The sequence below is a fragment of the Bubalus bubalis genome, chromosome 9 (assembly GCF_019923935.1).
Source record: "Bubalus bubalis isolate 160015118507 breed Murrah chromosome 9, NDDB_SH_1, whole genome shotgun sequence".
Classification (NCBI taxonomy): Eukaryota; Metazoa; Chordata; class Mammalia; order Artiodactyla; family Bovidae; genus Bubalus; species Bubalus bubalis.
The window spans coordinates 104,219,303-104,232,717 of record NC_059165.1 but is presented as its reverse complement, the minus strand read 5'-3'; the positions used below and the strand labels follow the sequence as shown (position 1 = coordinate 104,232,717).

The window sequence follows — 13,415 nt, the reverse complement described above, 5'->3', positions numbered from 1 at the left end:
GTGTTTTTTAACTTGTTAAGAAGCTGTCAGACTATTTCCCAAAATGACTGCACTATTTTGCATTCCCACAGGCACTGGATAAGCCAGTTCTGCCCCATTCTTACCAACACTTAGTATGGTCTGTTTAATTTTAGTCATTCTAATAGATGTCTAGTGGTATCTCACTATGGTTTTAATTTGCATTTCCATCATGACTCACTATATTAAGCACCTTTTCATATGCTTATTTGCTATCTTTTTTTTTGCGGGGGTGAAGTGTCTGATTGGATCTTTTAGCTTTTTAAAAGTTGAATTGTTTATTTGTATTTGGTTTTTGAGAGTATTTAAAAATGTATTCTGGGTCTGAGTCCTTTATCAGATGAAAGCTTTGCAAAAATATTTCTCCCAGTCTGTATCTTTTCATTATCTTAATAGTGTCTTTTAAAGAGCAGAAGTTTTTCATTTTAATGATGCTTATCACTTTTTCCTTTTATGGATTATTTTTTCTTGTTGTAGCTAAGAAATCTTTGCTCAATCCTACAGTTTCTTCTCAAAGTTTTATAGTTTTAGGCTTTACATTTGTAAAATAATCCATTTCAGGTTAACTCTCGGAGCCCATGCAAAGTATGGATCAGAGTTCCTTCTTCTTCATCTGAAGATTTCATTGTTCTAACATCATTTGTTGAGGACTTCTGCTGTTGAATTGCTTTTGCAACTTTGTTGAAAGTCAGGTGTTTATGCATGTATGGGTCCGTTTCTGGACTCCCTCTTCTGTTCCACCGAGCATTTGTCTGTATCGACACCGATGCCACACTCCTGTGATTGCCGTAGCTTTAGAGTAAGTCTCAGTGTCAGACGGTGTGAGTCCTTCTTGTTTATCAAAGTTGTTTTGACTCTTTTGGATCCTTTGAGTTTTCACATACATTTTGAAATCAGCTTTGCAATTTCTTCAAAAGACCCTGCTGGGATTTTGATTGGGATTGCGTCGAATCTTTAGATCAGTTTGGGGGAGTAATTAACATCTTCATAATATTATTTTCCCACCCACGAAGACGGTCTAGCTCTCCACTGATTTGCATCTTGGTTTCAGCAGCATTTTGCAGTTCCCGGCGTACGGGTCTTGCCCATCTTTTGTAGGATTTATCTCTGTGAGTGTTGCATCTTTTGTGCTCTATTGACAAAGAGGTCATCAAACCAGCTCCACTCCTCCGTGCTTCCCGCAGCTTCATGGGCAGCCACACTGGGACCAGTCCCCTGAGGTCCCGATGCTCAGCTCTGGGCATGGGCAGGGGGAGGAAGGATGCTTCTGGTGCCCCCTCAACACCTCATCTCCTTCCCTCTATCCAGAGAGAGTCCACATCTCCACGCCCAACAAGTACGAGTTCCAGTATGTGCAGCGGCCACTGCGCCTCACCCGTTTCGACGTGGCCGTGCGAGCCCACAACGATGCCCGCGTGGCCTTGTCCCCAGGACCCCAGGACACAGCGGGCATGATCGAGATTGTTCTGGGGGGGCACCAGAACACCAGGTCCTGGATCTCCACCAGCAAGATGGGTGAGCCGGTGGCCAGCACACCCACAGCCAAGATCCTCTCCTGGGATGAATTCAGAACATTCTGGATCAGCTGGCACAGCGGGCTCATCCAGGCATGACTGGGTTTGCCTGGGGCGGGCATGGGAACCATCTGGTCCTCTGGCACTTGTTGCTTCCTGATCCATATGATGAGATGACAAGGCAGGAAGAGGGGGGAAAACTCAAGGCAGCCCTCAAGTTACTTACAGTCTGCCTGGCATTGCTTCCAGAACACTAGTGCGCGCTGTGGCAGAGGAGGTGCCCAGGGATCTGGGAGGCCAGGGAGAAAGGAAGTGGGTATGAGCAGGTAAGATGAGGACTGTGGACGCTTTCTGGGCCAAGCAAAGGAGAGAAAAGAAGTCGGTGTGAACAGCTTCCTAGAGGAGGGGTATAGCCAGGTGGTGTTTTGAAGTATGAATAGGAGTTCACCAGGCAAACTGAAGCAGAGGCTGTTTCAAGCAGGGGGAGCTACATATGCAAAGGTTCCAGGGAGCCCAGTGACTTTGGAACCTGCAGATGCCCCACTTGTGTCTCTGCTGGGTGTTCAGTGAACAGTGTGGTTTCTAGTTTCTCTCATTGCTGATGCCTTGCGAATCCCACCCCTCCCCGTGAATGTGGCCAAGGCCTCTGACCATGTCTGAACCCAGCTTCCTGCCAGCACCCAGCAGCCTTGGCCTCTTTTTCCAGGTTGGCCACGGTCCAGAGCCATCCAATGAATCTATCATCATGGCCTGGACCCTCCCCAAACCGCCAGAGGTCCAGTTCATCGGTTTCTCCACTGGCTGGGGTTCCGTGGGCGAGTTCCGCATCTGGAGGAAGGTGGAAGCAGATGAGAGCTACAGCGAAGCCTTCACCCTGGGGGTCCCACACAGCGCCATCCCCGGGTCTGAGCGCGCCGCCGCCTCCATCATAGGTGTGTCTGCCCGGCAGCCTGGTTTGGGGAGGATGGGGGCAAGCGTCACTTCCGGTTCATTCTCATTCTGGGTTTTGCTGGGGACACGTGCCTTTGGGGCCTTTAGCCAGACACCCACTCACCTGACTGGCAAGCAACTTCCAGTGCCTTCTCTGTGCTGGGTGCTGGGGCCAGACTCAGAGGTGACCCCAAGCCTGCCTTTTGGGGACTCAAGTCTGGCTGAGGAGGCAGGTCCTTGCCGTCTGTGGGGTGACCCTGAGGGGTGTGTGGTGAACTTCATGAGGGCAGTGTGTCTGGGGTGATATACAAGCAGGCTGAAAGGCCAGGTGAAGTTAGCCAGGTATGGGGTGGTGGGTAGGGGATCTGGGGGTCCAGGTGAGAGGGGCGGGACCATTTCAAATGCTTAGAGAGCTTACTGAGCAGGGATAAGAGGCTGTGGCCAGGGACTTCTTGAGCACTGGATTGTCTCCTGTAGCCCAGGCACAGGAGTGGAAAGTGGGGACTAGTGATCCATCTAGTGCCGGAAATTGGAAGGGTGGGGAGGGCGTGAAAGGCCAGGAAGAGGCAGACAGACATGAAGGAGGGGTCTTGGGTCTCTGTGCATCAGAGGATGGAAGCCCTGGGGCCCAGGGCAGGTTGGTGGTTGTCACTGGATCGGAGGATGCTGGAGTTTATGATTTTTGAAGCATGAAATCAATTCAGATGTGGCCTTGGGGATGAGTGGACCAGCTTGAGGTGATGGGCATAGGGGAGAAGACAGACGGGCAGGGATGGAGAGGAGATGCAGGCAGGTAACTCTGTGCCAGCCAGTGCCGTCAGCGCAGTGGGATGGACGTGTAAGAAGAACTGGAAAACCCAGAGAAAGGCGGCCAGAAAGTAGCCAGCCAGGCCCCGCCACAGGAGGAGGCTGCAGGAGCAGCGGCAGCCTCGGGAGGGTAGAGGAAGGGAGGTGCAGTCAGCAGGGAGTCCAGCAATATTTGGGGGGCATAAAGGCCAGGGAGAGGGAGGCAGAGTACGAAAGGGATGAGAGCACAGTAAGTCAGAAATAACAGGAGAAAAGAACTTTGAAAAACACACCAACAATACCACACATATAAGAAAACTGTATGAAAAACCCCAACACTCATGGTTAAAGAGAAAACCACATTTCATATTGGAAGTTAGAAAAAAATATGTAGAATGGAGTCAAATGACAGGATTGACATCTTAACGTTTGTGGGATGCAGCCAAAGTTGTGCTAAGAGGAAAACGCATAGTCTCAATTGCACCTATTTAAAAATCTAGAAAGGAAAAAGCATTTACTAATAATAACATAATGAAAAGGTAGAAAGAACACCTGAGTTACAACTAAAGAACATGGAGGGAAGCATGTAAGATAGGGCCTGCAAGTGTCCACCAAGGCCAAGAGATCGAGCAGGCTGGATGGACAAGGATGCCTCCCAGTCTCCAAGGGCAGCACTGGCAGTCAGATAATGGGAGGCTGGCATTGGACCATGGGTGGGCTCCCTCTGAGGAAAGTTGTCCCTAGAACAATGCCAGGGCATTGAATGAGGCCAGTCCTCAGCCCATTCTTCCTTCCCACCAGGAGACGTCATGGGGCCAACTCTGAACCATCTCAGCAACCTCCTCCGGCTTCCCTTCGGCTGCGGAGAGCAGAATATGATTCATTTTGCACCTAATGTCTTTGTCTTGAAGTATCTCCAGAAAACCCGGCAGCTCAGCCCTGAGGTGGAGAGGGAGACCACCGACCACCTGGTGCAAGGTACTGGGATGCAGTAGCCTCGGCCGCACTGGGCGCAGCCCGCATGCCACGTGCAGAGGATGGGGAAGAAGGCAAAGGCGTTGAAAGAGGCCCATCTGGGTGGCCTGATCTGGCCCCTGTCAGTCGGAGCCTGGCCTCTGCACCTGTTAGGAAACCGATCTAATTGCTGGTAATCAGCCATGGGGAGAGGAACAGCATCTTCTAAAAATGTAAATTTTTCCAAACAACCAGAGCAATATAATAGCATTATAAAAACATTTGGGGAAAGAAAATAAATCCCTATAAGCTTCCCATCATGCTGGCTCTGTGTTGACCCCTCTACCCTCCAGGAGCACAGGTTAGCTTTGCCATTCTTGCTGTCTCGTAACACAGCATCCTGTGGCATGCCTCCCCTCACCCTGTCCTGTGTGCGTAAGATTCATCCACTGGGCTTTGGGCAGCAGTTGTCCATTCATCTCCATTACTGTGTGGAGACAGCAGTGGGCGTGTCTGCAGATGGGCTTTGGAGCAATTTGCAATTCAGGGCTTTTAGAACAGTATTGTCGGTAATTGTCCTCTTTGCATATTTGGTGAAAACTCATCCAGATTTCTGTGGGGTGAAACCGTTGGGTCTTAGGATGGGTTCAGTTTGTAATCACTTTGGGAGGCTACATTGCTTTTTTGTCACATGCATCAGTGGAACACAACGTACTGAACTCTCCTCTTGCTTCCAGTTTTATTTATTTATTTATTTTATTTCCAGTTTTTTCCCCCTAAATAATGCAGCATTGAACATCTTCAGAAGTAAACCACCAGTACTGAACTTCAGAAATAAAGCCCCATTGAACTTCTTTAGAAATGAATAACACAGCACTGGGCATCTTCACAGATAAATAACACAACAGTGAGCATCTTCATAGATAAATAACACAGCACTGGACATCTTCCATTGCCATGAATCAAGTCCTTAGGGCAAGGCACAGTCCTGCTTGGGGGTGGGGTACAGGGCCTCCGTGGGCCCTGAATTACCCTCTGCATGTCTGAGCCTCGCAGGGAGGGGAAGAGGGGAGGCTGGAGATAGGGTCCCAGCTCTGTCAGAGATTCCCATTCTGTGTCCCTGGGTAGGACCTGCTCCTTCCCAGATAACAAGGGAGTTAGTCAGTTGATACCAAAATTCTGGGGCCTCCTGGGCTCTGCTTCTAGCCTTACACTGGAGCCAACGTGAAAGGAAAGCATGGAGGAGGCTGAACCTAGCTCTGAAGCTGGCATCTGCCTTGTGCCAGGCATGTGCAGCTCCATCCACGCTGCCCTGAGTTTCCCTCCTTGCAGCCCCTGTGCTAATGGTCCTCGTTTCCCAGATGAGCAAAGTGAGCCTCCTGGGAGTGATCAGATCAGATCAGATCAGATCAGTCGCTCAGTCGTGTCCGACTCTTTGCGACCCCATGAATCGCAGCACGCCAGTCCTCCCTGTCCATCACCAACTCCCAGAGTTCACTGAGACTCACGTCCATCGAGTCAGTGATGCCATCCAGCCATCTCATCCTCTGTCGTCCCCTTCTCCTCCTGCCCCCAATCCCTCCCAGCATCAGAGTCTTTTCCAATGAGTCAACTCTTCGCATGAGGTGGCCAAAGTACTGGAGTTTCAGCTTTAGCATCATTCCTTCCTGGGAGTGAAGAGGCGCCCAAGACCTCACAGGGGCCAGTTGTGGGGGCTTCTCAGACCCCAGGCTCTTCTGGACTGGGGCACAAGGGGCAGGCAGGGCACTAGACCCAAGCCAGAGAGAGATGAGAAACCACCGTCACGATCACGGAAATTTACCGAAAAGGATTCAAGAATGCCTGGCTCAGATGATGCTGGCCCCTGTGAGGTGGGGAAACAGAGGCATGTGAAAATCTCAATTCCTAAGACAAATCTGGAGTCCCTGTCTCCTGGCCTGTGGTGGTTTCCCGTTATTATGTTCCAAAGGCAGTCCTGATGATCTAGAACCATCTGTCCTCATGGATGAGAAAGGAAAAACTTACAATGAAAAATGTATAGCTCTCTGAGGGACTTCCCTGTTGGTCCAGTAGTTAAAGCTGTGCACTTCCACTGCAGGAGCATGGGTTCAGTTCCTGGTTGGGGAACTAAGATCCCACATGCTGTATGGGGCACAGCCAAAAAAATAAAATAAACGTGCAACTCTCAGATGGAAAGAGAAGTCAGAGGTTGCCATGGGCTGAAGGTCTGGCTTTGTGAAGGCTGACTACAGACTACCCGGAACCTTAAGTCTGCTTGGTCCATGGTGGAGGGGGAGGGGCAGGGCTCAAGTTGGGCGGGTTGTGAAAGTCTAGGATGTGGGTGAGCCCTGGCCTCCCAAGGCCAGGCACACCTCAGTGAACCCATCCGGACTCAGGTCCTTGAGTGCCATCCAGAGCGTGATGACCTATCGGGGTGAGTGGCAGCCTGGACCTCCCCTCTACCCAGACAGCCAGATCTGGTGCCCAACAGCTTTCAGACTCAACAAGCCCCAAATCGACCCCCACCCCCTGGTTTTCCTCCAAATCTCTGGTGTTAGTTCCCTTGGGCTGCCGTAACAAAGTACCGCAAACTGAGTTGGGTAGATCCACAGGACTTTATTCTGTCCACTTGAAAAGTATTCACAGCCTTAAAGTTGAGAGTTATGTTTTACTTGGTGGGAATTTTTAGGACTTCAGGCCCAGGAAACAGCATCTCCAGTAATCCTGAGAGAGCGGCTCCTAGAGGGGAGGCGCCAGGTTACATAGAAGTTTTACAACAAAGGGCGGCTAGTCTGAACATCAAAAGATTATTGGTAAAGTAAACCAGATATTCTAAGTTAAGGAATTTAGCGCTTTTTTCTGCATGGGACGATGCAAGAGTTTGGGCTCACGGAAATCATTCCTTTGACGTGCACCTCCACTCTTTGGGGCCAGTATCCCGTTTTGCACATCCCGAGCTCCCTTGGGGCTCACTGCAGGGAGCGGTGGCAGTCTGACGGTAGACTCGATCTAGATGGCAAGTGTTCTCCTTCCTGAGTGCCCCCAGGGCTCACCAGCTCATATTAGAGGGCTGCAGTGGCTGGTGACCGCGGCATCCTTGTTACTGATAAGGCAGGAAATATTCCGCATCTCAGTTCCCTCATGACTCAGGAGGCTGGAGGACTAAAATCGAGGTGTCAACAATGTTGACTCTGTCAGGAGGCTCTGGGGAGCGACTGTCCCAGGACTCTGTTCTGGCGGGATTCTGGTGACGCCCGCTCACACATCACCGCCTCCATCGTCACAAGCCCTTCCGAGTCTGTCGTTTCCCTCTCTTCTCTAAGGACACCAGTCATTGGGTTTAGGGCCCAGCCTGATTCAGAAATGTAATTCCATCTGTACAGACCCTCATTCCCCATAAGGTCACATTTTGAGGTTCCAGGTGGACGTGATTGGGGGGATACTATCCACCCCGGTGTGAGCTCCTGCTCCCTCTTCCCTGGGCTCCATGGACATAGATCGGTGCGTCCTGCTGATCAGGCCGCTGCATTTAGCGGCCTCTGCATTCTTCCTTTTTTCCTTCACATCTTGTTCAGTTAAGGTAGCTCTGACTATATTGCAGAACCCCTCCCTGCCCATCGCCACCCCCAGTCCAAGCCCGTGGTCATGGTCGCCTAGACTGTCCCCACCTCCCCAGTGTCTGCTTCCTCTCCAGACCCGGCAATCCACCCACTGCCTCTGCCCCCTCACCCCCTCCTCTCATGCCCCCTGCTGCCCTCACAATAAGACCAACTGCCTGGCCCTCTTTTGGAGGCCCCAGCCCCGCTGACTTTCTACCTTCTTGTCCTCCTCAATCCCCTGCTGATCTGAGCAAACCAAGCTCTGGCTCCAGGGGATAGAGCAACAACCTCTTCAGGCCCTGGGGTGGGTGACGGTATGTGGCAAAGGGCCCTGCCTGGAGATAATGCATTTCACCATCCCACCCCACCAGGCATGGCTGAAGGCCAGTGTGTTACCAGGAGTCATAAAGGGGTGATATCAAAAAACAAAAGAGGAATAAAGTAGAGGTTTCAATCTCTCTAGCTGTGTATGTGGGATAGTTTCAAGGACCCCAGCTGTGTTGTGAGACAGTTTCAAGGACCTCAGAGGTGGGCATGGGGCAGTTTCAGGGACCCCCCCATGTGGGTGTAGTATTAGTTTGGGGGTCCCGGGGTAGAATGTTGGCCAGCCAGCCATTCACCAGGGTGCTGTCCCCTCTTGCCCCACAGGCTACCAGAGACAGTTGACCTACAAGCACCAGGATGGCTCCTATAGTGCTTTTGGAGAGCGGGACGAGTCGGGGAGTATGTGGTGAGTCCTGTTGTTGTTGCCTCGGTGCCCAGGAACTGAACCCCTGCTCTCTGGCCCCTTGTGGATGAGTCCTCGGTTTTCTGAGCCTCCTCAGAGGCCACTGGACCCAGGCACGGCTACTGAGGTTCCCCCACGTGAAGCCACAGCCTCACATCCAGCACAGCATAGCCAGGACCCCTGGGGCTTGATCCTGTCGACTGACAAAGTACATGCAACCTAAAGGTTGAGAGTTATGTTTTATTTGGCAGAAACTTTTAGGACTTCAGGCCAGGGAGAGAACTGCTCCATGGAGGCAAGGGGAGGAGCCGGGTTATATAGAAGTTTTGTAACAAAGGGCAGGTGTCTGAACATCAAAAGACTATTACTAATTAAAGAAAACCAAATAACCCAAGTTAAGGGATTTAGTGCTTTTCTGTGTGTGGGAAGATACAGGAATCTGGGCTCACTGAAACAGTTTCTTTCACATGCACCTCAGCTACCTGGGGCCAGCGCCAGCATCCTGTGTTCCCACATCCTGAGCTTTCGTTCCTCGGGGCTCACCGTAGGGAGTGGCTACAGTCTGATGGCTGCTAGATGGCCGCTGTTCTTCTCCTTCCTGAGTTCCCGAGGGCTCACCAGCCCACACTGGGAGGGCTGCAGTGGCTGATGACTGTGGCATCCTTGTTTACCGATATGGCAGGAAATATTCGATTTCTCAGTCCCTAGGGTGATGGGCTTCCCTTGTGGCTCAGCTGGTAAAGAATCTGCCTGGGTTCGATCCCTGGGTTGGGAAGATCCCCTGCGGAAGGGAACGGCTACCTGCTCCAGTATTCTAGCCTGGAGAATTCCATGGACTCTATAGTCCGTGGGGTCACAAAGAGTCGGACACAGCTGAGAGACTGTCACTTCACTTTCACTTCAGGGTGCTGAGGAGTCTGTGTGGAATATGGAGGCAGCCATGGTCCTAGCCCCTGGGGGTTAGAGGTTTGGTTTGGATGGGAGGGGTTCTGCCTGGCCTGCATGTGGTGGAGCTGGAAGCAGTGGCTGTTACTGTTACTCCTGCTGTTGTTGTTGCCTCGGTTCCCAGGAACTGAACCCTTGCTCTCTGGCCCCTTGTGGATGAGTCCTGGGTTCTCTGAGCCTCCTCAGAGGCCACTGGACCCAGGAATGGGGTGACCCTGAGCAGGAGGGGATGGACTGGGAGAGGCCAGACCACTGCCTTGAGGCTGGGTTGGAGAGTTCAGGAGGAGCATTCTGGGGTCAGATTTCCCTTGTGAGTGGCTTCCTCTGGCTTTCAGGGTCAGCCAGGGCAGGGAGGACCCGCGTACACCTATGTCTTATTCCCTAGGAGTTCTTGGCATCATCAGGGATTTGCCTCATCCACTTCGGGGCTTACTGAGGAAGTAGGGTACCCCCAACTTCCTGTTTCTAGTGGGCCCTCCTTCTCAGTGCCACACCTGGGTGGCATCTGCAGCACCTGTGGGCATGAAAGTGTCTGGTCCTCAAATCAACAGTGTCCACTGCACAGCAGCAGCCCAGGGCCAGGGGCACAGGGGCACAGCTGGCTGAGCCCGCACTGCAGTGCAGAGTCACTCACTTGGCTCCAGAGGGGCCCAGCCTTGGTGACCTGCTCAGCTCCCCAGTCCCCAGAAGTCTATCCCATTTCTGTCCCAGGACCCTGCCTTGCTGACAGCGCTTGAGGCAAGGCCACAGTCATGCTCTAGCAAGCAGAGGCCCCCACCCACTCTCAGGGCTGGCTAAAGTCATTGAGTCACTCTCTGAAAGCTGGCCAAGTCCCGACAGTTCCAAGAGGCCTCCACCAGTCAGAAATAGTGAGCTGTGAGCTGTGAACGCCTTCCCACAGTTCACACACACACTGAACAAGAGAAGATGAATTCTGATGTGGTCATGGAAACGTGACACCCAGCAGTGTGCCTCTCCTCCTTGACCTTGTAAAACCTCCTCACAGATCAAAGTTGCAGGATGCACAGGACATTGGCAACAGCAATCCACGGGACATCCCCCCTGGAGCTGAGCAAACCCAGTCTCAGTCTTGTGTGAACTGTGTGACCTTAGACCAGCTGTTCAACTTTTCTGAACCTGTTTCCTCACCACACATCCCTCTCAAGACCAGGATCTAGGAGGCAGTGGGATAAGGGTGTAGGCATGCTCATTACAGTGCCAGGTACCCACTGGAATGGATGCCTTGTTAGCACCACTCCCTAAATACTTAGGGCTTCCCTCATAGCTCAGTCAGTAGAGAATCTGCCTGCAATTCAGGAGACCCGGGTTTGATTCCTGGGTTGGGAATTTCCTCTGGAGAAGGAAATAGTAACCCACTCCAGTATTCTTGCCTGGAGAATCTCATGGATAGAGGAGCCCAGCAGGTTACAGTCCATGGGGTTGCATGAGTTGAACATGACTTAGCAACTAAACCAGCACCGCCTAAATACTTGGGTGGGAAGTCCAGGATCCAGTCCAACTTCCTTTAAACTCAGGGTCTGTGCATCCAATGTACATTCATTCATTTTTTCGTTTGTTCATTCAAGTGTTTAATATTTGCCAGGCTATTGTTCTAGTTCCAAGGGAACAAGAAAGGCATGGTCCCTGCCTCCAAGAGAGAAAGAGAGACCCTTCATGAGATGTAATAGTTAGCTACTGCTGTGTAACAGGTTACCTCCAAAACATAGCCATTTAAAACAACAAATACTTATTGTCTCAGTTTTGTGGGTCAGGGATTCAGGCGTGGATTAGCTGGCACTGCTGGCTTGTGATCCCTCCCAAGGCTGCAGTCATGGTATTGGCTGGGGCTGTCATCATCGAAAGGCTTGACTAGGGCTGGAGCATTTGTTTCCAAGTTGGTCCTCTCCCACGGTTGTGGACAGGGGGCCTGAGTTTCTCACTGAAGACCATTCCATAGGGCTGCTTGCATGTCCTTACAGCTGGCAGCTGACTTCCCCTGGAATAAAAATCAAAGAGAGAAAGTAAGGAGAGTGCCATATGCCTTTTATCAGCTGATTTCCTGAGTTATACTGTCACTCCCACCACATTCTAGTCTTTAGAATCCAGTCACTAGGTACAGCCTACACTGTTCCACTGCTTGAAAGGAGAAGAAGCAAGGCATTTGTGGATATATTTTAAAGCTACTACATCAAGTATATAATTTCTCATATCTATAAAGCAAATAAAACTTGTTGAGGGGATAGGGTATGATGAGGTACACAATTGTATGGGGTGGTCAGGAAAGGTTTTCCAAAGGAGATGAGGGCAGCTGTATGAAAATCCAAGGGGAGAGGATTCCAGGCAGTGTGAACAGCCTGTGCAAAGGCCCTGAGGCAGCCCTGACAAGTTTGAGCCAGAGAAGGGGACCAGTGTGGCTGGCAGCACAGGCCAGGAGGAAAGTGGCCTGCCACAAGGGAGGAGAGGGTGCCAGGGCCAGACTGAGCAGGAGAGGAGTTTGGGTTTTATTCCAGAGGGAGCAAGAGGGCTTGGTGCAAAGCATGGCTGTAACCTGAGTCATGCTGGGCTATGTGCATATTGAATGAATAAACTTAATTTGTTAGGACAGTTCTAGATTCATAGAAAACTTTTAGCAGATAGAATGAATTCCCATACTTTCCATCTTCCCTAGATGGAGTTTCCCCCAGTATTAACATCTTGCATTAATGACGTACATTTGTTATAATTGATGGGCCAGTATTGCTACATCATTGTTAACTGAGGTCTGTTGTTTACATTAGGGCTCACCCTTTGTGTCACATGGTTTATGGGCTTGGACAAATGTACACTGTCACCTACCCACCATTAAGGTATCATACAGAATAATTTCTGCCCTAAAAACCCCACGGGCTCTGCATAGTCATCCCTCCCTACCCTGAGCCCCCGGCCACCACTGGTCCTTTTTCTAGTTCTGTAGTTTTGCCTTTTCCAGAATGTCACAGAGTTGGAATCATAGAGCATGCAGCCCTTTTCAGATTGCTTCTTTCACTTAGGAATATGCACTTAAATTTTCTCCATGTCTTATCCTGGCTTGATAGCTCATTTCTTTTTATTACTGAATAATATTCAGTTGTGAGAAGGTACCACAGTTTGTTTATCCCTGTTGGTGATTTAAGATGGAAACATAAAGAGAAGAGTGTAGCAGAACGTGAGATGCAGGAATTTCACAATTTCCAGTGCAGAGGCAACTTAAGTTCCATCTGGATCCTGCAGTGTTTGAAATGTCCCTCTGGCTGCTGTGTACAGAGCATGTGATGGGACAGGGTCGGGCTGGTGGGGGCGGTGGGAGCCATGAGGTGCCAGGCTGACACAGGGGCCTGGAGTATAAGGAAGAGGATGGATTTGGGGTATCTGGGAAAGAAAGTGACCAAGACAAGCTGATTTGTAGGCTTGGGGTACATTTTAAGGTTAATATTTCAGATTCTGACAATTTGCAGAAATAGAGCTTGGAGTCACTTGATTTTCTTTTTCTTTTTTTTTTTCTAAGTGTGTTAAAATATACATAACATAAAATTTACCATTTTAACCATTTAAAGTGTGCAGTTCAGTGGTATTAAATAGATTCATATTGTTGTGCAGCCATTACCACCATCCATCCTCATAACTCATTTCATCTTGTAAATCTGAAACTCTATACCTATTAAAACTCAACATTCAAAAAACTAAGATCATGGCATCCAGTCCCATCACTTCATGGCAAATAGATGGGGATACAATGGAAACAGTGACAGACTTTATTTTCTTGGGCTCCAAAATCATTGCAGATGGTGACTACATCCATTAAATTAAAAGACACTTGCTCCTTGAAAGAAAAGCTATGACCAACCTACACTGCACATTAAAAAACAGAGACATTACTTTGCCGACAAAGGTCCGTCTATGGTTTTCCAGTAGTCATGTATGGAT

The 13,415-nt window shown here is 50.2% G+C and overlaps 1 protein-coding gene across 1 annotated transcript in view; it reads left to right on the top strand.

Annotated features, from left to right (window-relative positions):
• Nucleotides 1-13,415, top strand: part of CPAMD8 (C3 and PZP like alpha-2-macroglobulin domain containing 8) — a 95,952-nt gene that overhangs the window by 65,271 nt on the left and 17,266 nt on the right. The window contains exons 24-27 of the mRNA XM_025293781.3: nt 1,327-1,625; nt 2,239-2,464; nt 4,050-4,226; nt 8,450-8,531. Coding sequence (XP_025149566.3) covers nt 1,327-1,625; nt 2,239-2,464; nt 4,050-4,226; nt 8,450-8,531 — 784 coding nt within the window. The remainder of the gene's footprint in view (nt 1-1,326; nt 1,626-2,238; nt 2,465-4,049; nt 4,227-8,449; nt 8,532-13,415) is intronic.